The sequence below is a fragment of the Typopeltis vanoorti genome, chromosome 11 (assembly GCF_054136105.1).
Source record: "Typopeltis vanoorti isolate ZY-2024b chromosome 11, IOZ_Tvanoo_1.0, whole genome shotgun sequence".
Classification (NCBI taxonomy): domain Eukaryota; kingdom Metazoa; phylum Arthropoda; class Arachnida; order Uropygi; family Thelyphonidae; genus Typopeltis; species Typopeltis vanoorti.
The window spans coordinates 62,404,584-62,430,662 of NC_143559.1; the positions used below are offsets into that span (position 1 = coordinate 62,404,584).

Genomic DNA, 26,079 nt, shown 5'->3' on the forward strand with positions numbered 1-26,079 from the left:
TAACACGCCAACAGATGGTGCACAAGGCTGCACGCACAGTCACAGGGAGCACCTACCTTCCTAAGTCAGTGCGCCAAAAGACATCGTCCTGTGTACATCAGGAGCTGAGCAACTGATGCTATTCTGACCACCTGCATTACCACATCTGTGATTTCATCATGGACAGCAAGTTAGAACAAAGAGCAAACGTGAAATTCAGTATGAAACTGGGCAAATCTGCCACAGAGACGTTTGACATGATTCAGCAAGTTTACGGCAATACTGCAATGAGTCGTTCAAGGTATTTTGAGTGGCACGTGTGCTTCAAGAGTGCAAGAACATCACTGGAAGACAATGAAAGATCAGGAAGACCTTCAACGAGCTCAAACCCAAAAAATGTCAAAACCGTTCAGCAACTTGTGCATGAGGATCATCGGATAACACTCCACAACAATGCTACCATTGTCAGTGTGTCATACAGAACAGTCCAGGCAATCCTCGCATGTGATTCAAACATGCGGCGTGTTGTTGCCAAGTTAGTCCCCAGGCTGCTGACCCAGGAGCAGAAGGAACACCGCATTGCAGTCTGCCAAGAACTCCGTCAGCATGCCGTGGATGACCCATCCTTCATGTCAAGGATCATTACCGGTGATGAAACTTGGGTGTATGGGTACGACCCTGAGATGAAGCAACAGCCTTCACAGTGGAAGAGCCCATCATCTCCACAACCGAAAAAGGCGAGGCAGGTCTGCAGCTCGACCAAGTGCATGCTCATCATCTTTTTCGACATTCACCGCATTGGACATTGAGAATTTGTCCTCAGGGGCCAGACCGTCAATAGCGTTTTCTACTGCCAGGCTTTAAGGCATCTGAGGGAGGACATTCAGCGAAAGCGACCAGATCTGTGGTGCACGAAAAACTGGATGCTCCACGAAGACAATGCACCCCATCACCAAGCTCTCCTCACATGCGAGTTTCTCGCCAGAAACAACATGATCTCACTTCTGCACTCACACTACTAGCCAGATTTGGCTCCTGCAGACTTCGCCCTCTTCCCGAAGATGAAGATCCAGCTCAAAGGTCACCGTTTTGACACCATTGCTGAGATCCAGCGCAAATCGCAGAAGGTGCTTGACATGCTTCGAAAAGAAGACTTCCAGGACACATTCCAGAAGTGGCAAGAATGCTGGGAGAATTGTATCAATATGCAAGGGGACTATTTTGAAGGTGATAGTGTGTAAACGTAGATAAATAAAGTAATTTCTCGTAAACAGGGCTAGTCTCGAAACGTTTTGATACCACCTCGTATACATCTGATCTACTGACAATTAGGTCAAAAAGCATCAAAGTAACTGAAGATATTCTTACAAATGATCTTAAAACCATTGGGGAATACTTTCATAAGTGGAGACTAACATCAAACCTCAATAAGACCGAGGTTAGCTCTTTTCACCTAAACACCAAATTGGCAAATAGGAAACTTCAGGTCAGCTTTAACAACACAATGCTGCAGCACCAAGATTTCCCTAAATATCTGGCTGTTACCTTGGATAGAACACTATCTTTTCAAAAGACATCTGCAGAATTTCTCTTTAAAGATCAGAACCCGTAATAACATCATACAAAAACTGTGTGGTTCTACATTGGGTTCTTCTACTATTACACGGCAATACTTCACTTGTCCTTAGTCTACTCTGCAGCAGAATACTGTTCACCAGTATGACTAAACAGTCCTTATATCAAGAAAATCGACATACAAATAAATGCAGCGATGAGGACAATAACAGGTTGTGTCAAATCCACTCCCCTCTACTGGCTTTCAACTTTGAGCAATATTGCACCATAATATTGCACCAAACCTGCGCAGACAAGATGCTCTAGTAAAAGAGTACAAAAAAAATAAACAGCAATCCCCTGTTGCCAATACATGAAGACCTCCCATATATAAAATACATATTGCCTTAAATCCTGATGGCCTCCACTAATACTGGCTAAAGAACTAGTAAATAGCAATTTCAATGTTAATTTGAAATGGATAGAAACTTGGAAAGAAAAATCACCACCAGATTAAACAAATATATCATTCCCAGCCAAAATCCGAAAGGGATTGAGCTTCCATCATCTACGGAAAAGCCTAAATAAGATACAAACAGGACATGGTATCTGTGCAGACAGCTTACACAAGTGGGGATGATCATCTACACCGCAATGCGACTGTGGGGGCCATAAACCAAACCATCCAGCACGTTGTAGAGGACTGCAGCATAAGAGCCTACCCTGGTGACCTGAGAGACTTTTTTGAGGCAGATCCTTCAGTTCTTGATTGGCTATCTGAATTAGACTTAAAATTAGACTTTTTTTTTTTACCTGATATTTGTATATGTGCATTACTTGTTTCATTTTTATTGTCTGCACAAATATGTATTTATATATTCTGATGTCATGTATCTTTATTTTGCCATATGTTAAATAAATAAATAAATCCCCCTGACTCCAAATTTCTTTATCCTCTTCACTTGAGTATACAATTTATCACTGCTGTCACCAATTATTCTTAATTATCTGCCATACACTAATGACCCTCCTCTTCTTTCAAATTCTTTCATCCATTGTACTGCTGCATGCTAGTTTTTAAGTCTAAGATAGTTGCCTCTCTTATAATTTCACATAACTGCCTTCTGTTTTTATACTTCCACATACCTATTCATCCTTGAAGTCAGGACTACATGGTCACTCTCACCAAGAGAGCAAGAGTGACCATGTAGGATCTGATTCTGTGGGCTCACAATCAGATCCTATGATTGTGACCCCACAGATGTGATGCCATGACAAATTCCAAAACTCTTGATCTTCATGTTCCCTTCATCACATGCTGCCTAAGACAGTGTCCTTCAAGGAATCCAAAAATTCAGTTCCCTTATTACTACATGCTGTCTCCTCTGCCCAGTTTATATTACTATAATTGAAATCTCCCATAATGATCACTCACTTTGCATTTGCCAAACTAATTTGTCTAAACATTTCCTGCTAATCACCATCTATATTCCTTGGTTTGTACTAAATATCTTGTCTTATAAACATCTATCTCACACCATATACTCTTAAAACCATTAGTTTTATTCCATTGAGATTCCCAACCCTGAGAATGTACAATTCATCTCTTATCATAAATAACACTCCTACTGCCACCACCACCACCACTGACATATACTGCACCCATCAATTTCTATCCTTGTTAGAACATCCTCCTCAGTTAATCAAGTTTCACTGAGACCAACAACCTTAGGAGAGACTGAGTCAATCATTGACACAAACTCATTCTCTTTATTTCTAATCTTCCTAACATTTATATACAGAAAACCAGTGTATTGCCAGTATTCTTATAGCCATCATTACTTCTCTCAAACTCCACCTGGCTCTGCAATACTGGCAGAGCCAGGTGTTGCAGAGCAATTCTAGTTTCACTGCCCTGACACACTTACTTGCTCAGAAAACAACAGTCTCTGCAAATGTCTTCGCCCTCCTGCATTCAAATGTAGCCCATCTCTTGAATACAACTCCCTTCTTTCCTCAAACATACATCACACACCTACATATTCCAGACCCTTTTTCCTGCATATTTTTGCTATCATCTCATTTGTCATCACTGCTCTTCTCCTCCACTCTGCATTATTATACTGGGGGCAATACACTATCTTTCCTCGGACACATTTCTGCTGCACTATGTCTAACATCAACCTTGAATCTCATGCTACATGATTCATGCTACCTCTCAGGTCATTTGTCCCAATGACTTGAGAGGTCATTGATACCCGTCTTCACTGCCATTGCCACACTCTCTATTGTTCCACCAAATAAGTACTCCCCTGACACTCTACTCTGCACACCCTGAATCATCAAATCTCCACATATAATCCAAACAGATTTATTCATCCTTCTCTTACTGGCATCCCTGACTCTTACGGCTTCCAATCTCTTTGTCTGTCTCTCTCTTGTTTCTCTTAAACTCTCACCTCTCTATCCCTTGCTTCTGCACTCTCATCTTTCTACAATTTCCTCTTTTCCATTGTCTCTCCCTTGCTCTCTGATGCCTTGCTTCCACACTCTCACAACATTCTGCAATTTCGTCTCTTATCCTGTCTCTCCCATTCTCTTGCCTTCCTTTCTCCCTTGCTCTCCGATGTGTTCTCTTATACCTACTCTCATTCCTCAAGAGTTCTATTTCTCTCTCTACACATCTGCTTTCAATTGACATTCACAAACACAATCATTACAATCAGACAAACCATGTTTGTCCACCAAACTGCCTTAGGCCAAATCTATATGCAGGTCTTTAATATCTCACCCAGCATCTCTTACTGCCTACATATGCATATACACATTGCCGTCTTATACCGCCCACATTTTCACTGGTTTCAACAAGCATATCTTACTTATAATAGAATGATAAACAGAATGGTAAAAATTATGTTTAATGTTAAAAAAAAACATTAAGGTGTTATGGATTAAATGATCTATTTTGAAAAAAAAAAAAAAAACAGAAACCATGAAACATCAATACCTTAAAAACAAAATAAAACAACAAACACTTGATGAAAGCTGAAAAAAAATTAGATGTTATCACCTATCAGCTGTGACAGTTAAAAAAATGAATCAACATTTGAAAAAAGCATGGAAAACACACATAAACAGCAAGGACACACTCAGCTAAATTATGCTACAGCTTAACTTAAAGACACAATAGACACTGCTATCATCATCATGTGGATTGCTAAAAAATCTGCTTATAAAAAACAGAACAGATTTTTTAGGTACCATCCACATACCATTTTCAACAAGAGAAACGATTTTTGTATGTGTACTACAATGCACATAAGGGGAAACTTACAAAAATAAATAATTTACCATTTGCAGATGATAATCATTATTGAAGAAGATGAAGAGGAACTTGAAAGAAAATTGTAAAGAAGGAAAGAGGTTTGATAATGAACACTGAAAAAACTAGTATAATGATATTATCATTATTATTAACATCTGATCCTCATGGAGTCAGAATCTCATCATGGGAGGTACACTATCACACACAAAGCTCATCCAAAGCTTAAAACTTGTGAATGTAGATTCAATGAGTCAGTATTCACAACACACTCAAAGCAATGTATTCCACTCAGCCACCACTCTGCATAAATTAACACACACAAAAAAAAAATACAAAGAATAAATAATACTATTTAAGGCTGAATATATCAGCCCAAATATTACAAGCCATCATCAGTGGTAACAATAGTTAATTACAAAGCATAATGCGAACAATTGATTGATTTGAAAAAGTAAAAGCTATGTGATGTTATACATAAAACAGCACAATGTTATAGGTGAGAAAATATCACAATATTAATTATTCATTACCTATTTTTTAAAAAAAATATTGATATGTGATTAAAATAAGACTTTCCAATATCTTAGATAGGGAAAGGCAATCATTCCAATTTAAGTTCAGATGGTCACCTCAGTGCGTTCTTTAAATGAGTGCTTAAATTTATAACGACACTGATGATGTAAGCGTGTTTCAAACCATAGGGTGTTGTAATCTATCTATTCCATACTGTGCCAAGCCAGATTTTTCAGATTTATTGTTGCTAATATAGGACTGGTGTTCTTGTATTCTCTTTTCCACAGAGCATCCAGTTTGTACAAAAGTAAGAATGATGACAGTCACAAGGAATGGTTTCCTCTAGCTCTCCCTAGTAGACCTTTCAAAGATGGAAACCGTGCTAATAATTTGTTGATAGGAAGAAAAGCCACTAAATTGTATTTCTTAAGAATTCTAGAAATGAGTTCTGAGATCCCAGAAATGTATGGGATCGGAACAGGAAATAACAACGAAACAGCGCACCGTTTCGTTGTTATTTGAGCTGGGATTATAGGAATTAAAAAGCTGTTCCATGGTCCTTTCTGAGAAGCCACTGAGACTTATAGATCATTTGATGTTTAACAGTTCCTGCTGTAATAGTTGAAATGTAGAACAAATATGAGCATGTTGCAATAAAGTTGTTATAATTTTAGCCTTCTGTGATGGTGATGAATGTAGTGTCTCCAGTGAAAGTAGGCTTTCAATAAACAGAAGTAATTAATCATTTCCATAGTAAATTTAATTTGTCAATGCAGATTGTTTATATTAGATAAAAAAGTAAGCAGTGTGTGTGTTCATTATGGGGCCAGATAGCAAAAACATCATCTATATAATGAAATATATAGATAACATCTATAAAATGAAGATTGAGGGGTATATGGTGAAAAAAGGATGGCTTCTAAATGTTCTAAATAAAAGTTAGCAAGTGTAGGAGAGAATGAACTTCCCATTGCAGTTCACTCAACTTGATTGTAAAACTTGTTTGGCAAAAAAAGTCAAATAATTGCACTATATTCTGTGGAAATGCTTCTGAAAGTATATGTAGCACATCCTCAAGAGGAATATTTGTGAATATCAAATTCATGCAAAGATGTCACCTGCATTCTTCAAATATAACCATTATATAGTGAGAAAAGTGGAAGAATTTTTCATGAATGAATGGAAGTTGCCAATCTGAGCTTCAACAGGTTCCTAAAATTTGGCTATTCGATAATTAACTGAACCTATGCAGTCGACAACTGGACAAAGAGGAATGCCTTTCTTATGCAGCTTAGGTAAACCATAGAACCTAGGGATTCTAGCAAAATAAGTTGTAAGTTATTTTATGGTGTCTCCATCAAGGCTTACTATTTCATCTAGTAAAGAGTTCAGTTTTCTGAGTTGTCTGTTAGTGAGACTGTAATCTCGAGGATAATAAAATCAGTCCTTCCTCCTCATCATCCACTGCTCTCAAACTCTCCATGATGTTACATTCACAACGATGAAAGACGTTTATGAACTGCTCATTAAATATCTCAACTATATCCTTTCCTTTCCAGTAGTTGTCCTTATTCCATTTTCTCCAATCAATGTCATCCTACTATATTCATTTTTTTTTTTTTTGCCAACTATATATCAAAAGAACCCCCCTAAGATTTACTTATTTATTAATTTATTTTTGGCATCATTAGCTAAATGCTGTTCATACTGCATTTTGCTATCCTTACCAACTGAGCCACCCTCTTTGTCTGTTCTTTGCACTCCTCATGGAATTGATTATTACCACTCATCTTAGGTTGCCTCCATAATGCTTTCTTTCTTATATTGCATGCTTAATCTCTTCATTCATTAATTCATTTCACATCTACCTTATTTAACCTTCTGACTCTTGGATACATTTTTACATTGCTTCTAACAGACAGTTCTTGAATAACACCCAAGCAGCATTGATCTCCTTGAAGAAACTGCCTCCTAGACGTTTGCAGTTGTAGCCTTGTAGGTCCACATATACTAATTCCTCACATGGCTCACTCTAACCAACTGGAGTTTGATTTCACACCTCATGAGATAATCAAACCTGAGATCCTCATTCCTTACATACCATCTGTTATCTAATGTCTAAGGTAGTTAACTCTCAAAAAACTTGAGAAATTAATTTTCTTTACTTCAGGTTGCTATCCTGTTATTCTAATCTATATTGCCATAATTAAATTCATACATAATGATCATTCTAACCGCCACATTACCAGGCCTATAGCAGCATCCAGAGTTATATCCATACGTTGCAGTTATATCCTACATTGTATGGATATAACTCTTTTCCTATTATCAATAGCACTCCACCTACCTTTTTATCCTTACCATCTTCACAAAAAACACCATACCCTTCCATCTCTATTCCTGTGAGGATGTCATCTGCATCCAATCATACCTCACTTATCCCAACAATTTTTGGGTGAACGAACTCAATCAATGCAACCATTTCATTTCCTTTGCTTCTGATACTTCCAGCCTTTGTATACAAACAAAACAGCTTATTCCTGATCTGTAACAAGTTTCTCTGATACTACTTATTAGATGCGACTTCTCCATAATTTCATTGAGCCATTTCTTTTTCAAATTACTCATCCCACAACCTTCTTCAGATGCAACTATTTTACCTACATCCCATTCCCTTTTTGTTCACACATGCATTCACTTCCTTTTTTGGTAGGTGTAGGGAAAAAGAAAAAAAAAAGGAATGAGGGAATTACATACAGATGATGCCAACAAACTGTGGTTTATGACTGTACAGATTTTGTATAAAGCTAAACTTCCTCCACTAAATATTTATTTACCTGAATTAAAAACTCACTGATCATTATGCTGAAATAATATTGTTATAAATTAAAGATACCAAAAAATTATATACTTGGTTTAATCCTTTATCCAAGTGTGAGCAAACAAGTTTGTGCCTGAACTATTTTCAGGACTGGGGCAACTTGTATATAGAAGCTTATAACTTTGCATTACTTGCCTTAGTATCCCATAAAGTATGGTGCTTTGCATTATGGGATACTAAGGCAAGTAATGTAAAGTTATGCAAAGCTATGTGAAGCTATAATGCTATTCATTATGAGAAGAGTCCCATAATGCATAGCATTATACTATTATTATTATTATTCAGGCCTCCATGGAGTCAAAAAAACCCATCGCAGGAGGTCCTTCCTAGGAAACACAAAGTCTATCATACCACTCCTTAAACTCATTGACCATTCTCGCTCTCACCACTCTATCAGGAAAATGCATTCCATGGTTCAACCATCATCCATGCAAAGAAACCACTCCTCACCCTCTTGCTCACAGTTTCCTTTTGTAACCTCCAGGGATGGCCCCTTGTCATCACTCCTTCCCGCTGTTCCACCATGCGAAAGAACTCCCCAGTGTCAACCCTGTAACCACCTCTCAACAGTTTAAAAGTCTCAATCATATCACCCCTCCTTCTTCTATCCACCAACCTCTGCAGTCCACATCCCTTCAGCAAATCTTCAAAACTAGCACTGTACAGTGCTGAAACCATCTTTGTTATCTGCCTTTGTAACCTTTCCACAGCTAATTTATCCCCTTCAAATCCTGGGGACCAAATCTGAGAACAATAGTCTAAGTGTAGTCTGATGAGGGTCTTATACAACGGAATGATAACTCTTATCTCTGCAGGTCAGCGTCCTTCTCATTATTGCAGCAATCCTCTGTGTTATCTTCACCACCTTTGCAATATGTCCCCCTGAGTTTCAGGTTTCTATCAATCATCAACCCTAGATCTCTTGTCTCCCCTACTTCTTCCAGTATAGCTCCTTCAATAGGGTACGCAGCGTCCCATCAATGTGTCCCAAACCTCAAGACCTTACATTTTGCTGCATTAAACCGAAACTCCATTCATTTGCCCATCTGTCTAGCTTATTCAAATCCTCTTGCAGGGCTACCACATCAGCACTATTACTAATAACCTTTCCCAGCTTCACATCATCTGCAAAAAACTGAATATCCCCCTGCAATCCACTGACAATGTCATTGATATAAATGTTAAACAATATAGGTTCCAGTATTGAGCCCTGTGGGACCCCACTTGTAACCTTCTGCCTCCTTAAAATTGCCCCACCATACACAACTCTCTGATACCTATCGGACAGTCAATTCCTGAATCCAGTTGACCATCCTGACAATCAAACCCATGTGCTGCAACTTAAATATCAGCTTATCATGTGGCACCCTGTCAAATGCCTTCGCTAAATCCAAGAAAATCGCAGTACATGCCATTCCCTCATCCTCTGCTCTTGTAACTTTATTATAAATGGCTAGCATATTACTAAAACAAGAGCGCCTCTTCACAAATCCATGTTGATTCTCACAGATAACATTAACCTCATCTGCCCAATGCTGTATACGTTCCCTCACTAATTTCTCTAAGATCTTAACAACTACTGATGACACACAAATTGGCCTATAATTAGATACTTCCAGTCTGCTACTGCCCTTATGCAACGGCACTCTCTTACCTTCTTTTCATTCCCTGGGCATGTTTCCTGTAGCCAGACTTTCATTGAAAAGCCAGGTCCAAGGAGCTATCAGTTCTTTAGCACATTCTCTCAAAACCCACGGTGAAATACCATCCAGTTCCACTGCTTTACTGACATCCAGAGTACTCAGTATTTGGAGCATGCACTCATCCTGCACCTCTAAACCTTGAACCTGCCCTATCCCTCTAGTATTAAAATTTACTTCTCAAGGATGAAATTCTCCAATAAAAATGTCCATTGAACAATTCCACTATGTAATTTTTATCCCACAATCATTTCTCCTCCTACTGGCCACATAGCTAAATAATTCCCTAGGATTTTCTTTGGATCTTAGGGCCAATCTCTTCTCATATTCCAGTTTTGCCTTCCTTACCATACTAGTCACTCTTCGGGGCCTGTGTCTTATATTCTTCATACATCAGCTCTTCACCTGTCTCCTTATACAATATCTCTTCCATAGCCTCTTTTTCACATGCAATTCCTGTATAATATTGTTTGTCATCCACTTTACTCCAAATTGTGTCCTCTTCTTCACTTCTGGAATACAGCTTACTATTGCTGCTAACAAATATTCCTTCACCATTTCCCAAGCACTAATGATATCCTGGCCTTCCAATTCCATCCTCCATGGAACTTCCCCAAGTTTACTTCTAAGACTATTATAATCACCTGCCTTATAATTCTACAGACATTTCCGTCTCTCATTGATACTCCTGCATGTCTATTCATCTTCCAAGTCAAAACCACATGGTCACTCTCTCCAACTAGTTGGAGAGATGTCAACTCTTTTGATGCTGTGACCAAATCCAGAACTCTTGAACCTCTTGTTCCCTTTATTACATGTTGCCTAAGACATCTGTCCCTCAAGAATTCTAGAAATTCCATTCCCTTATTGCTACATGCATCTTCCTCTCCCCAATTTATACTGCTGTAGTTAAAATGTTCCATAACAATCATTCTTCTTGCACTTGCCAAACTCAACTGTCTAAATATTTCCTGGTCCCCACCCTCTGTACACCTGGGTCTGTAGCAACACCCCACTAAATATCCTGTCTTGCCCACCTCTAACCTCACACCATATGCTTTCAAAATCATTAGTGTCACTGACTTCCAAGTCTCCGCTCTTAGAGGATATAGGTCATCACTTATCATAAGCAGTATTCCACCATCTTGTTTTCCATTCCTATCCTGCCAAAAAATGCTGTAGCCTGCTACTTCTATTCCTGTTATTATATCCTCTTCGGTCAACCACGTCTCAGTGATCCCAATAATCTTTGGCCAGGGTGATGCTATCAGCGCCACTAATTCCTCTCCTTTATTCCAGAAACTCCTGGTATTAGTATAAAGCATAAAAATGCCATTGTTTCTATACTCAGCATTATCCCCTCTAAACTCCACTGGGCTCAGCATTACCTGATGTCGTCCCCCATCTCCCAGATGCCTACGTCCTTCCTCATTCAAATGCAATTGGTCTCTCGCATATAATTCTTTTCTGTCCTGAAATGCACTCCAAGCATCCACATATTCCAATCCTCTCTTCTGACATATTCTAGCTAACATGTTATTCAATATTACTGCTCTTCTGCTCAGCTCGTCACCTAGGCAACATGCACACTATCTTTCCTCTCTGTGTCTTCTTTCGTACAACCTCAAGCAAGAATCTCATATCTCTTGCTGCCCAATTTACATTACCTCTCAAGTCATACATACCCATAAGGATATGTGCTTTGCATTATGGGATACTAAGGCAAGTAATGTGAAGTTATAAGCTTCTATATAAGAGTTGCCCCAGTCCTGAAAAAAGTTTGGCCATATCTGCAGAATGGATAACAGTAGAAAGGTCAAAACATTGATGCTTGGTACAAACTGAAGAGGATGGCTAAGGCAAGAGTGGATAAATGATGTGAAGGAGTGGTGTGAACAGACTTTTCAGGATTTGAGTTACTTAGCAACTGACAGCAAGAAATCACAAAGAATGGTGAAACACGCATCGAATCAATGGGAACTGATGGGTCCAAAATGCCTGTTAGCATCCCAGGCCTTTCAATCAATGCACAACATACAAACTGATTGTAAAGGATAAGCCTCATCAGCACCTGGTAATTATAAAAATCATAAGTAAACTTACCTGATACCTGGTGGACACAGACGTAAAGATTCTTTAAGTACAGCATCCAAAAATTTCATTTCACTTATGGTCTCATAGGTAATTTCATTATTCTGTTGAATTAAAAAAATATAATGTGAACATTTCTTTTCATAAAAGCATAAACAAATGAATTTATCTAAAATGAACATTATATTTTAATTCAGCCTAGAGCCTAACTGAGAGGCTGAATCCATTTAAGCTGCACCACAAAATATGCTCGTTGTCTCCATTAAACTCCATCTCCATCAAACAGTGGCTCTCACTATAGCAATGCTATTAATACTACCTCAGTACACCAAACTGGAAATTCACTACAGTCAATAATCTTCTCTACCAAGGGTTGACTTTTCCTCTTATGGGTTACGTAATTAAGGATGAAAGCTAGATAGTTGGGAATGAAATTGCCACATAACCTCTAAGGAATACTCAGGAAATCAACGAGGGATTTTGACCCAAATTTCGTCATAATACCTGATGGTGAAACCTCTGTGCTATGTTCATAGGTAGGCATCCAGACTAGCAATTTGGAACTCTGCTAACAAAGCTGTGTACAGAAAAACAAAAATTACATTACCCAATCACATGATATGTTATGCTGGCAGAGACATCACACAGTTAAACTAGGTCTTTGCTATTTTTCATTGGGGAAGAGATCAAACAGTGAAAAGTTTGATATTGAAATGAACTCAGCATAGCAGAACTGAATCAACAACATAAAAAGTATCACTAGAAAAGAAATAGATCTGCCAGAAGAATTAGAGTAATACAAATTATGTCATGTTGACATAATATGTATTACTGTAACAAAGAAGATTACAACAGGTGAGTTATTGATAAATATGATTATTATTATTGCTATTATTATTATGATCCAGGCTTCCATGAGGTCACAAGACTCAATGTGGGAGACCTACCCAAGAAAAACACAAAGTCTATGATACGACTCCTTGAAACCATTGACCACTCGTGCTCTCACCACTCTATCCAGCAATGCACTCCATCATTTAACATCATCAACCACTACTTACCCTTTTGCTCATGACTTCCTTTCACAATTTCCAGGGATGTCCAATTGTCCTTGCTCATTCCTCCTCTTCCACCAAATGAAAGAACTCTGCAGTGTCAATACTATAACTACCTCTCAAGAGTTTAAAAGTCTCAGTCATATCACCTCAACTACTTTCTACCAAACTCTGCAGTTAACATTCCCTCAGCCTATCCTCATAACTAACAGTGCACAGTCCTGATATTATGCTTGTTACCTGCCCTGCACTCTTTCCATTTAAACTATCCCTTTCAAATCAAGGGGACCAAATTTGAGCACATTAGTCCAGGAATAGTCTGATCAGGGCTTTATTATTATTATTATTATTAAATAATAATAATAATCAGGGCTTTATATAATGGAATGATAACTCTTATCTCTGCAGGTTAGCATCCTTCTTAGTATTGTACCAATCCTCTGTGTTCACGACCTTTACAATATGCTCCCTGAATTTCAAGTTTCTATCAATCATCACCCTCAGATCTCTTGCCTCCCCACTTCCTCCTGTACATTTCTGCCAGCAGAATATGCAGCCTACCATTGATGTATCCAAAACTTCAAATCTTTACATTTAGCTGAATTAAACTGACATTGCTCATTCATTTGTCCACCTGTCCATTTTATTCAAATCCTCTTTAAGGGTTACCACATCTGCAGTATTATTAATAAACCTTCCCAGCCTCACATCATCCGCAAACAACTGAATATCTCCCTGCAATTCATTAACAATGTCAATGGTATAACAGTTAAACAATATAGGTCCTAGGACTGAGCCCTGTGGGACCCCAATTGTAACCTTCTACTTCCTTGATACACAACTCTTTGATATCTATCAGATAGTCAGTCCTGAATCCAATTCACTGACCTGATATCAGCTTATCACGTGGTATACGCTGCCAAATGCCTTTGTAAAATCCCCCCAAAATGGCAAAATATGCCTTTTACTTATCGATGCTCTTGTCACTTTATTATAAAATGTGACCTTCCATGATGAGTCTCTGATTCCATGGAGGTCAAATGTTAATAATAATAAAAGACAATCATATGAGGGTGGTCTGAAAAGTTCTCAGACTAACAATGAAAAAACGAATTTATAATTTCAAAATTATTTTTATTTTTCAACATAATCTCCTTTAAGACTAATACATTTATTCCAGCAATGCTCCAGCTCCATAATCCTGTTCCTGTAGTTGTTCTCAGTAAGATCTATAAAATACCCCTCTACAGTTGCAATCACCTCTTGATTCGAAGAAAAATGCTGACCAGAGAGGAATAGTTTTAGGTTTTGAGAATAAATAGAGGTCAGAGATTGCCAAATCTGGGGAACAGGGTGGATGTAACAACAATTCATAGTGCAGATCCCTTAATTTTCCCATTGCCAAAACACCTTTTTGGGCAGGTACATTGTCCTGATGAAAGATGATTTTTTTCTTCTGCAAACCGGGTCTTTTCTCATGAATATTTTTTTGTCTAGTCTGGTTAAAAGATCAGAATAATAATCTCTGATTATTGTTTTACCCTTTTCAAGATAATTAATAAACAAAATGCCTTTAGCATCCAAAAACACCGATGCCATGACATATACCTGCTGATGAAACCGACTTTGTCTTCTTTGGCACCGAACAACTGACTTCTCTCCACTGTTTTGATTGCTGTTTGGATTCTAGTGTGTAATGGTGAATCCAAGTCTCATCAATAGTAATAAATCAATGCACAAAATCAGTTTTATTCTTGTTAAAATGCTCCAAGCACTGTTCAAAGATTTTCATGAGAGTGCGTTTTTGATCTGCTGTGAGCAAACACGGTACCCGTCTTACACAAAGCTTTTTCATTTGCAATTCTTCATGCAAAATATATCCTACACATTCTTTTGAAATGCCTATAGTTTCAGCAATTTCATGCACTTTGACTCGCTGGTCATCCAATACCTTATCGTGCACTCGATCAATGGTGTTGTTACACTGTTTTGACGTCTTTCACGTGGATAATCTTCAAAGCTGGTACAGCCACGTTTAAACTCGCAACCCATTTCTTAACTGTCAAAAATGAAGGACAAGAGTGCCCATACACTTTTATGAACTTTGAATGAATTTTCTTTTGGCATTAAACCTTCTTTTATAAAGAATTTTATAACTGCACGATACTCAATTTTATGCATTTCGAGGGAGATACAAACAACATTTTGCTTCAGAACAGCTGTATAAAACAAATTACTTGATTGATTGACTTGCAATTTCACATGGATGCTTATGACAGATGTACCAACTTAGAAAAAAAAAATCTTGCTGATAGCGTTGCCATCTATGGTCGAGGTCGAGAACTTTTCAGACTATCCTCGTATTACTAAAACAAGAGTGATCCTTAAGACATCCATGTCGACTCTCACATTAGCCTCACTAATTTCTCCAAAATCTTAACTACACATGAAATACAAACTGGTCTATAGTTTGACAATTCTACTCTGCTGCCATCATTTTGCAATAGCACTAACTTATCCTCCTTCCACTCCTTGGATACCTTTCCCTTGGCCAGACTTGCAATTTTCTTAGACTTGGCGAAGGCATTTGACAGGGTGCCACATCATAAGCTGATATTTAAGTTGCAGCACATGGGTCTGGATGTCAGATTGGTCAACTGGATTCAGGATTGGCTGTCTGATAGGTATCAGAGAGTTGTGTATGGTGGAGCAGTTTCCAGGAGGCAGAGGGTTACAAGTGGGGTCCCACAGGGCTCAGTACTAGGACCTATATTGTTTAACCTTTATATCAATGACATAGCCAGTGGATTGCAGGGGGATATTTAGTTGTTTGAGGATGATGCAAAGCTGGGAAGGATTATTAGTAATAGTGCAGATGTGATAGCCCTGCAAGAGGATTTAAATAAGCTAGATAGATGGGCAATGAATGGGGGTCAGTTTAATGCAGAAAAATGTAAGGTCTTGAGATTTGGGAAACATCGATGGGATGCTGCATACTCTATGGGAGGAGTTATACTGGAGGAAGTAGGGGAGACAAGAGATCTGGGGTTGATGATTGATAGAAACCTGAAGTTTAGGGGACATATTGCAAAGGCGGTGAAGGTAACACAGAGGATTGCTGCTATTATGAGAAGGACACTGACCTGCAGAGATAAGAGGGTTATCATTCCGTTGTATAAGTCTCTGATCAGACCACACTTGGACTATTGTTCTCAGATTTGGTCCCCAGGATTTGAAGGGAATAAATTAACTGTGGAAAGGATACAAAAACGGATGACAAAGATGGTTTCAGGACTGTACAAGGATAGTTATGAGGATCGGCTGAGAGAATGTGGACTGCAGAGTTTGGTGGATAGAAGAAGGAGAGGTGATATGATTGAGACTTTTAAACTGTTGAGAGGTGGTTACAGGGTTGACACTGGGGAGTTCTTTCGCTTGGTTGAACAGCGGGAAGGAGTGATGACAAGAGGCCATCCCTGGAAGTTACGAAAGGAAACTGTGAGCAAGAGGGTAAGGAGTGGTTTCTTTGTGTGGAGGGTGGTTGAGCCGTGGAATGCATTGCCTGATGGAGTGGTGGGAGCGAGAACGGTCAGTGAGTTTAAAGAGTGGTATGATAGACTTTGTGTTTCTCAGGGGGGGACCTCCCCTCGATGAGTCTTGACAGACTTTATGTCTTAGGAAGGACCTCCCTTGAAGAGTCTTTTGACTCCTTGGAGGCCTGAATAATAATAATAATAATTTTATTGAAAAGCCAGTTCAACGAAGGTGTGAGTTCTTTAGCATATTCTCTCAAAATCCCATCCAGTTGCATTGTTTTATTGACATCCAGAGTACTCGGTATTTGAAACACACTTTCTTCTTGCACTTCTAAATCTCAAACCTGCCCTATCCCTCTAATATTAAAACCTACTTCTTCAAGATGAAATACCTCATTAAAATTGTTCATTGAACAACTCCACTATGTCCATTGCATCAATCACTATACCTATATTTATCCAACAATGTCATTCTTTCACAACCATTTCTCCTCCTACTTGCTACATAATGAAGAATTCCCTAGGATTTTCTTTCAGGGCTAATCTCTTTTCATATTCCAGTTTTACCTTCCTTACCATACTAGTCACTCTCCTGGCCCTGAGTCTTATATTCTTCATGCATCAGCTCTCCACTCTCTCCTTATATCTCTTCCTCATAAATTATTTACACGTAAACACAAGAAGTAATATTCATTATATATACTTGTAAATATTTCAGTTTGAAACGAACAAACTATCATCCGTCGCCTGAACAACATTTTTTACACGGTAGAATGCAAACAATTGAATTATTCAAAATAGTATGAGCCGTGTGATGTTAAATCACTAATAGCATTATGCTTCACTGAAGAAAAGGTTAATCATAAAAGTGATTATAAAATAATTATAATTTATATCATTCTCATCCAAAAAAAATTTAATTTATAATATCATACTACACAGATCATTAGATACACTATCAAACAGTACATGAAACTAAATGGCTTCTTTGAAAGAACCACACAACGTCTTCTTGACTCCTACAAACCTAACCAAAATAACAAAGAATCAATACATCGAGTTCCAATCCCATACATCACTGGCATATCAGAGCCTATTTCATGAATTCTTAGGAAATATAATTTAGTAGCTACTTATATTCCCATTAATCAACTATCCATGTATTTCCCATCATCTAAAGATAAACTCTCAACTATGTCTCTTCCTGGTGTATACCAAGTTCCATGTGACTACCATCTTTCTTACTTTTGACAAACTGGACTCTATAGAAAAAAGAATACAAGAACATCAATCTTATATTCTTCACAACAAATCTGATAAGTCTAGATTGGCACATAGAGACAAATCACAACATTCTCTGGTCCAAAACTGGCCTTCTACACAGATATCAGTATAAATTTGAAAGCCTATTCAAAGGGAGTGCTGAGGACTTACTTCAACACTCTAACTTGAATTGCAATGACTGCATATTCTTGTCAAAAATATGGGAAAGTCTAATCTGAATAACACATTAATTTTTTTGATATTTTTAATTAAGGCCAATAGTGATATTTACAAAGATAGATCCTAAGAAACCACTGGATACTACATCTATCTAATGATCTATTTAGTATGATATTACATATAATTTTTTTTTTTTTGGATGATAATATAAATTATATAATTAGTTTACAATCACTTTTATGATTAACCTTTTTTCAGCGAAGCATAACGCTATTAGCGATTTAACATCATGCGGCTCGTACTATTTTGAATAATACAATTGCTCGCATTCTACCTTGTAAAAAATGTAGTTCAGGCCACTGATGATAGTTTGTTAGTTTCAAACTGAAATAATTGGTAGCATATTTAATAAATATTACTTCTTATGTTGACATGTAAATAATTTACAATAAAACTATGGCACAAGTTTCCCTCAAAACTAGAACTTATATCTCTTCCATAACCTCTTTTTTTTTAAACTGCAGTTCATGTCTGATATTTTTTGTCATTCACTTTACACAAAATTGTGTTCTCTTTTTCATATACAGTATACAACTTGCCATTGCTGCAGACATGCAGGAGTATCTTTGATACTCCTGCATGTCTATTCATCTTCCAAGTGAAAACCACAATCTCAGTTATAATTAAATCTTTAGATGCTATGATCAAATCTAAAACTCTTGAACCTCATGTTCCTTCTACTACATGTTCTGGAATTTTTAAGGGATAATTCTCAATTAAAACTTCCAGAAATTCCATTCCCTTACTATTATATGCAATTTCCTCTTTCTAATTTAAACTGTTGTAGTTATAATTATTATTATAATAATTACCAGACTCGTTGAGGGAGGGCAACTTCTCTACAACTCTCTGTCTCAATCAACTACATCAACACCATCTATTGCCCACCACAACAACTAGCATTTCCACAGACAATCACAAACATCCATGCCCGCGGTGGGATTCGAACCCACAGCCTTTTGGCTGGAGAGCGTATACGCTAACCAGGCCCATAACAATCATTCTCCATGCACATGCCAAACTCTACTGTCTAAACATCTTTTCCTCACCCTCTATGCTCCCTGGCTAGTAGCAACACCTCACTAAATATCCTGTCCTGCTCACCTCTACCTCACACCATATGCTTTTAAAACCATTAGTGCCAATACCCTCCAAATCCTCTGCTATGAGAGGACATAACTCATCACTTATCATAAGCAGTATTCCACCACTCTGTTTGCTGTTCCTATCCTGTCGAAAAATGCTATACCAAGCTACCTCTATTCCTGTCAGTCTATCATCTTACGTCATCTGTAAGATGATATACTGACAGGTATATCATCTTTATTCCAGATACTCCTCGCATTGGTATAAAGAATCATCAATGCATTGTCACTGTTTAAACCTATCATGATTCTCTTCAGACTTCCCTGGATTCAACATTACACAATGCATTCCACCTAATCCCAAGCAGGTATTCCCAGAAGAGGTTACATCTGCTACCATCCACCCTGATACATTCTAGTTTTCCTGCAATGACACACTGATTGTTCTGAGAAAAATATTCTCTCCAGATGTTTCATGTCTTTCCTCATTCAAATGCAAGCAGTCTCTTGCATATAGTTCCTTTCTGTCCTTAAATGCCCTCCAACCATCCATGTAATTGACGCCTCTCTTTCAACACATTCTTGCTATTATACTATTCATTACTAATGCTCTTCTCTGCATCTTCCATCTCTTAGTCTTCTTCCGTACACCTTCAAACATGATGAACCTCAGATCTCTTGCCACCTAATTCACACTGCCTTTCAAGTTGTTCGTGCCCACCATCATCTCATCTCAACCTTTCACTTTGCTTAACTGACATAGTCACACTATCTATTATTCCTCCAAGCAAACACTTCTCTAATATTCTCTTTTTGTACACCATGGATCACTGAGCCTCCATACATCACACCTCTTACCACTGTTTCTTCTTTGCTCATTTGCATTCCTCACTCTCTCTCCTCTAATACTTTCTTTCTTTGTTCCCCCCCACTTACTTGCCATCCTGTCATCTTTCCATCCCTGGTTCTTGCACTATCCTGCTTTTCTCTCATTCCCTCTCTTTCACTGGTTTCCTATTCTCTATCCTTCTATCATTTCCATAACTCTCTCTCACTCCTACTCTGATTCACTTCACATTTTTTTGTTTCCATTCTCCTAATGAGCTCTTTCATACTTCTGAACTAATTCCAGATATATTCCACTCATTCTTTCAGTGCATCTATCTCTCTCTGCAAGCTACCTACTCATACTCGACATTCATCCTTCCAAACAATACCATCTTCAAAAACTTCATGATGTTTCAAACCTACTACACTCCTGACTTTAATATTTTCATTTCCATTCATTTTCTTCACCCTTGATCATGCTACTCATCTCTCTCAGCTGGGATTAACATATTTCCGACATAATGCTGCCAAGGTCCACTATGCTAATTTCTAAATCACAAAGTTTTCTACTTTTTCTGCAGACATGCACTCCCTGATCTCTCATCTGCTACATTTCTAACTGTGATATTCCCCAACTACAAATTACCCACAGACTATATATTCTATCTAGCTGAGATTCCCCATAATGTAAAGTAAAAACTTTAATAAATAATGATGAAAACTTTTTTTGCTGTTGCCTTGTAAACATGTCCAACTATAATCTCACCCTCTGGTGGACTCCTTAATAATAACTATAATAACTCCAAAATACTAACTACAAGATTTGTAGTAAAATTTTTTAAAGGAGCACGTGTACTAGACATATTTATAGACACTTATATGGCTTACATATGAAAAAAAAATTACAGAATTTTATTCAAAAATTCCAATATATTTCATTGTATGTAACCATGGATATCATTAGGGAGAAAGACTGATAACTACTTTCACAAATAATGAGTCATGTAGCATGTCCTACTAGTTAGTGTCTTAATCGCAGCTGAGTTGACACAATTACACTATTAGAGTCTAAAGTAACAACTATGAAACTTTCTGCAGATTAAACAATCTGAGGGAAAAAAAAATTAACAGTTAAACTTAGAGATTTTCATACAGCCAAAGAGGTTAAGGTTTGGACAAATTTATAATGTTTCACATGTTTCAAAGAAAACAATTAAATTTGAACCTGTTGGAATGAAGAATCTTTGCCTAGTTCAAAAGAACTGTGTGCCTAATGTCAATAAAATGAAAAGCAAGGCTGGACATCGATTCCAAAAATGCAATATAGAATTGATGTTTTTGGATTCTAATAAAAGTAGAGCAGCCAGTCTGTCGAAAGTAGCAAAGATGATATGAGTAATTAATGAACACCTGGTAAGGAAAGAGATGGTAATGTATCCTTTGTAGATGGTAAGAAAGAAGACAGTTTCTGAGCTAGTTTGAAGGAAGTGTATAGATCAAATTGGCAAAGAATCCATGCCATTTGTTCCAATGTTCTTTCATGGTAAGGTATCAAAATTCTTTTCATCTCTGTTATAATCTGGTTGATGGCTGATAATTATCAATAATTTTCTGGATGATAGTTTTGTTGTAACCCTTAGGCATCAGAGTGCTTTTAATTTTATTTAATTCATCTAACAAAAGGTAATCATAAAAGTAGATTGTATGAGCTCTATGCACATGAATTTTGATAATATCTATCTTCTGTGATGAAATAGTGTGAGAATGAGTAAAAGGTATCTACCAGTAAAGGTTGGTTTTCAATAAACTAAAAATTCAACATGTAGGATTCTGAATTATTAAGGTAGCCAAGAAGGATAGATAGGTGTTGGATTCACATTCAATAGTGAACTTGATATGGGAGTACAAAGAGTTTATATTATTATTATTATTATTATTATTATTCAGGCCTCCAAGGAGTCAAAAGACTCTTCGAGGGAGGTCCTTCCTAAGACATAAAGTCTGTCAAGACTCATCGAGGGGAGGTCCCCCCTTGAGAAACACAAAGTCTATCATACCACTCTTTAAACTCACTGACCGTTCTCGCTCCCACCACTCCATCAGGCAATGCATTCCACGGCTCAACCACCCTCCACACAAAGAAACCACTCCTTACCCTCTTGCTCACAGTTTCCTTTCGTAACGTCCAGGGATGGCCTCTTGTCATCACTCCTTCCCGCTGTTCAACCAAGCGAAAGAACTCCCCAGTGTCAACCCTGTAACCACCTCTCAACAGTTTAAAAGTCTCAATCATATCACCTCTCCTTCTTCTATCCACCAAACTCTGCAGTCCACATTCTCTCAGCCGATCCTCATAACTATCCTTGTACAGTCCTGAAACCATCTTTGTCATCCGTCTTTGTATCCTTTCCACAGTTAATTTATCCCCTTCAAATCCTGGGGACCAAATCTGAGAACAATAGTCCAAGTGTGGTCTGATCAGATCAGAGACTTATACAACGGAATGATAACCCTCTTATCTCTGCAGGTCAGTGTCCTTCTCATAATAGCAGCAATCCTCTGTGTTACCTTCACCACCTTTGCAATATGTCCCCTAAACTTCAGGTTTCTATCAATCATCAACCCCAGATCTCTTGTCTCCCCTACTTCCTCCAGTATAACTCCTCCCATAGAGTATGCAGCATCCCATCGATGTTTCCCAAACCTCAAGACCTTACATTTTGCTGCATTAAACTGACCCCCATTCATTTGCCCATCTATCTAGCTTATTTAAATCCTCTTGCAGGGCTACCACATCTGCACTATTACTAATAATCCTTCCCAGCTTCGCATCATCCGCAAACAACTGAATATCCCCCTGCAATCCACTGGCTATGTCATTGATATAAAGGTTAAACAATATAGGTCCTAGTACTGAGCCCTGTGGGACCCCACTTGTAACCCTCTGCCTCCTGGAAACTGCTCCACCATACACAACTCTCTGATACCTATCAGACAGCCAATCCTGAATCCAGTTGACTAATCTGACATCCAGACCCATGTGCTGCAACTTAAATATCAGCTTATCATGTGGCACCCTGTCAAATGCCTTCGCCAAGTCTAAGAAAATTGCAGTATATGCCTTTCCCTCATCTAATGTTCTTGTAACTTTATTATAAAAGGCTAGCATATGGCTAAAACAAGAGCGTCCTTTCACAAATCCATGTTGATTCTCACAGATAACATTACCCTCATCTGCCCAATGCTGTATACGGTCCCTCACTACTTTCTCCAAGATCTTAACAACTACTGATGACACACAGACTGGCCTATAATTAGACACTTCCAGTCTGTTACCACCCTTATGTAATGGCACTATCTTACCTTCCTTCCTTTCCCTGGGCACCTTTGCCAAAGCCAGACTTTCATTGAAAAGCCACGTTAAAGGCACTGTCAATTCCCTAGCACATTCTCTCAAAACTCGTGGTGAAATACCATCCAGTGCCACAGCTTTACTGACATCCAGAGTACTCAGTATCTGAAACACACTCTCCTCCTGTACCTCCAGACCTCGAACCAGTCCTATCCCTCTAGCATTAAAACTGACTCCTCTAGGATGAAATACTCCAATAAAGTGTTCATTGAACAATTCCACTATGTCCTCTGCATCAGTCACTCTATTCCCATTTTTATCCCACAATATCATTCTTCCACAGTCATTTCTCCTCCTACTGGCCACATAGCTAAAAAATTCCCTAGGATTTTCTTTGGATCTTATGGCCAATCTCCTCTCATATTCCAGTTTCGCTTTCCTTACCACACTAGTCACTCTTCTGGCCTGTGTCTTATATTCCTCATGCATCTCTTCACCTGTCTCCTTATATCTCTTCCATAGCCTCTTTTTTGCATGCAATTCCTGTTTAATATTGTTTGTCATCCACTTTACTCCAAATTGCGTCCTCTTCTTCACTCGTGGTATACAACTTACCATTGCCGATAACAAATATTCTTTCACAATTTCCCATGCACTAGTGATATCCCGGGCTTCCAATTCCTCCCTCCATGAAACTTCCCCAAGTTGACGTCTTAGACTATTATAATCAGCTGCCTTATAATTCCACATACGTTCCCATCTCCTTGATACTCTTGCATGTCTATTCATTTTCCAAGTCAAAACCATATGGTCACTCTCTCTCCAACTGGTGGGAGAGATGTCAACTCAGTTATTATCAACTCTTCTGATGCTATAACCAAATCCAAAACTTTTGAACCTCTTGTTCCCTCTGTTACATGTTGCCTAAGACATTTGTCCCTCAAGAATTCTAGAAATTCCATTCCCCTATTGCTACATGCATCTTCCTCTCTCCAATTTATACTACTGAAGTTAAAATCTCCCATAACAATCATTCTTCTTGCACTTGCCAAACTTAGCTGTCTAAACATCTCCTGGTCCCCATCCTCTGTGCTCCTGGGTCTGTAGCAACACCCCACTAAATATCCTGTTTTGCCTACCTCTACCTCACACCATATGCTCTCAAAATCATTTGTCTCACTTCCTTCCAAATTCTCCACTCTTAGAGGACATAGGTCATCACTTATCATAAGCAGTACCCCACCAAGAACTGTAGTAATTCTGTCTGAGTGGGACCACAAAGATATTTTATTATTACCTGACACCTCCAGGGAGTCCAAAGACTTATTGTGGGAGATCATCTACTCTACAACTTTCTGTCTCCACCACTAATCCACCAACTACAACTAATCACAACTACACCAATGCCATCTACTACCCAACCCACCACCACTGGTATTTCCACAGACAATCACAAACATCCATGCCCACAGTGGGATTCGTACCTGCAGTCTTTTGGCTGGACAGCAGATATGCTAACCATTCGGCCAACCAGGCCAATGAAAGGAAGGTGCGTATGAGGTTGAGGAAAAATGGCATGGAAGAGTTGATTTTCTTGATGCGCTGAAAAATAATCAGCTAAAGCTGGTGAGACAGGAGTTTCTGACTAAATTCCTATTTTTTTTTATATGTATAAGTCATATAAGTATCTATAAATATAATATGTTATTTACAGGAAATAGTAATAATAGAAAAGAAGTAACTACAGTATTCAACACTGAACATAAAAATAAACTTCTTGAATAGAAGGCGATTTTAACTACAGCAATGCATGCTAATATCAAAATGGAGTATTGAACCATGACTTATTTGTGCCTATAGTTCTGCAAGGAAGAAGTAAAGGGATTTTTCAATTCATTAAAGAAAGCAGTAGGAAATGAATATTGGACATACAGGAATGTTATGAGAAAATTTGAAAAACAGAACACAATAACAAAAATCTTCAGTATCTGCTTAATTGTTCAGGTTATGGACTTGTTATTACTGACACTATATGCTAAAAATTAAGATGTGCACAAATTCAGATGGAGAGAACAGACAAAAAGTAAGAAATGTCTTATTGACTACATTATTGGTGATAGTGATATCTTTGGACTGGTTCAGGATAGAAGAATATATGGGGAAACTTCAAAGAGAAAATAATCACCATTTATTTTTCAGCAGAATAAAAATGAGCATCACATGGAAAAGTTAGATATGTAAGAAGTTAAAAAAAAATGTCAAGCAGCTTTCAGAGGTGAAGTCAGAGAGTCATGTGTTTGTTTGCAAGAATAGAAAAATCAAAATTTCATAGTGGACTGAAGAAGTTAAAAGAGTCCTGGAAAAATGGAAAGTATCAAAAATTGCTAGCATGTATGCCATCATGTGCTCTGAGAGGATATAGAGAAAAAATGAAAGTGAAACAATGTGTAAAAGTAGCTAAACAAAAGTAGGAAAATTCTGGTATCGATATAGAGATAAATTTCAGAAAGATGGCAAAATATTTGGGAGGCTATTGAAAAAGCTTAAAAATGGAGAGAACTGTAAAAGGAAGAAATGATGATAAAAGTAACACAAAAACTGAAAATTATTAGGAAAAGTTAGATATGTACAGAAGACTTGACTTTTTAAAAAAAGAAAGTCAAGCAGCTTTCAGAGG

At 37.9% G+C, this 26,079-nt stretch overlaps 1 protein-coding gene across 1 annotated transcript in view; it reads right to left on the bottom strand.

The window, feature by feature from the left end:
* LOC150101661 (cytochrome P450 3A5-like) overlaps positions 1-26,079 on the bottom strand; it is a 219,556-nt gene that overhangs the window by 32,159 nt on the left and 161,318 nt on the right. Inside the window, exon 11 of the mRNA XM_090400698.1 lies at positions 12,056-12,147. Within this exon, the coding sequence (XP_090256824.1) occupies positions 12,056-12,147 (92 nt within the window). The remainder of the gene's footprint in view (positions 1-12,055; positions 12,148-26,079) is intronic.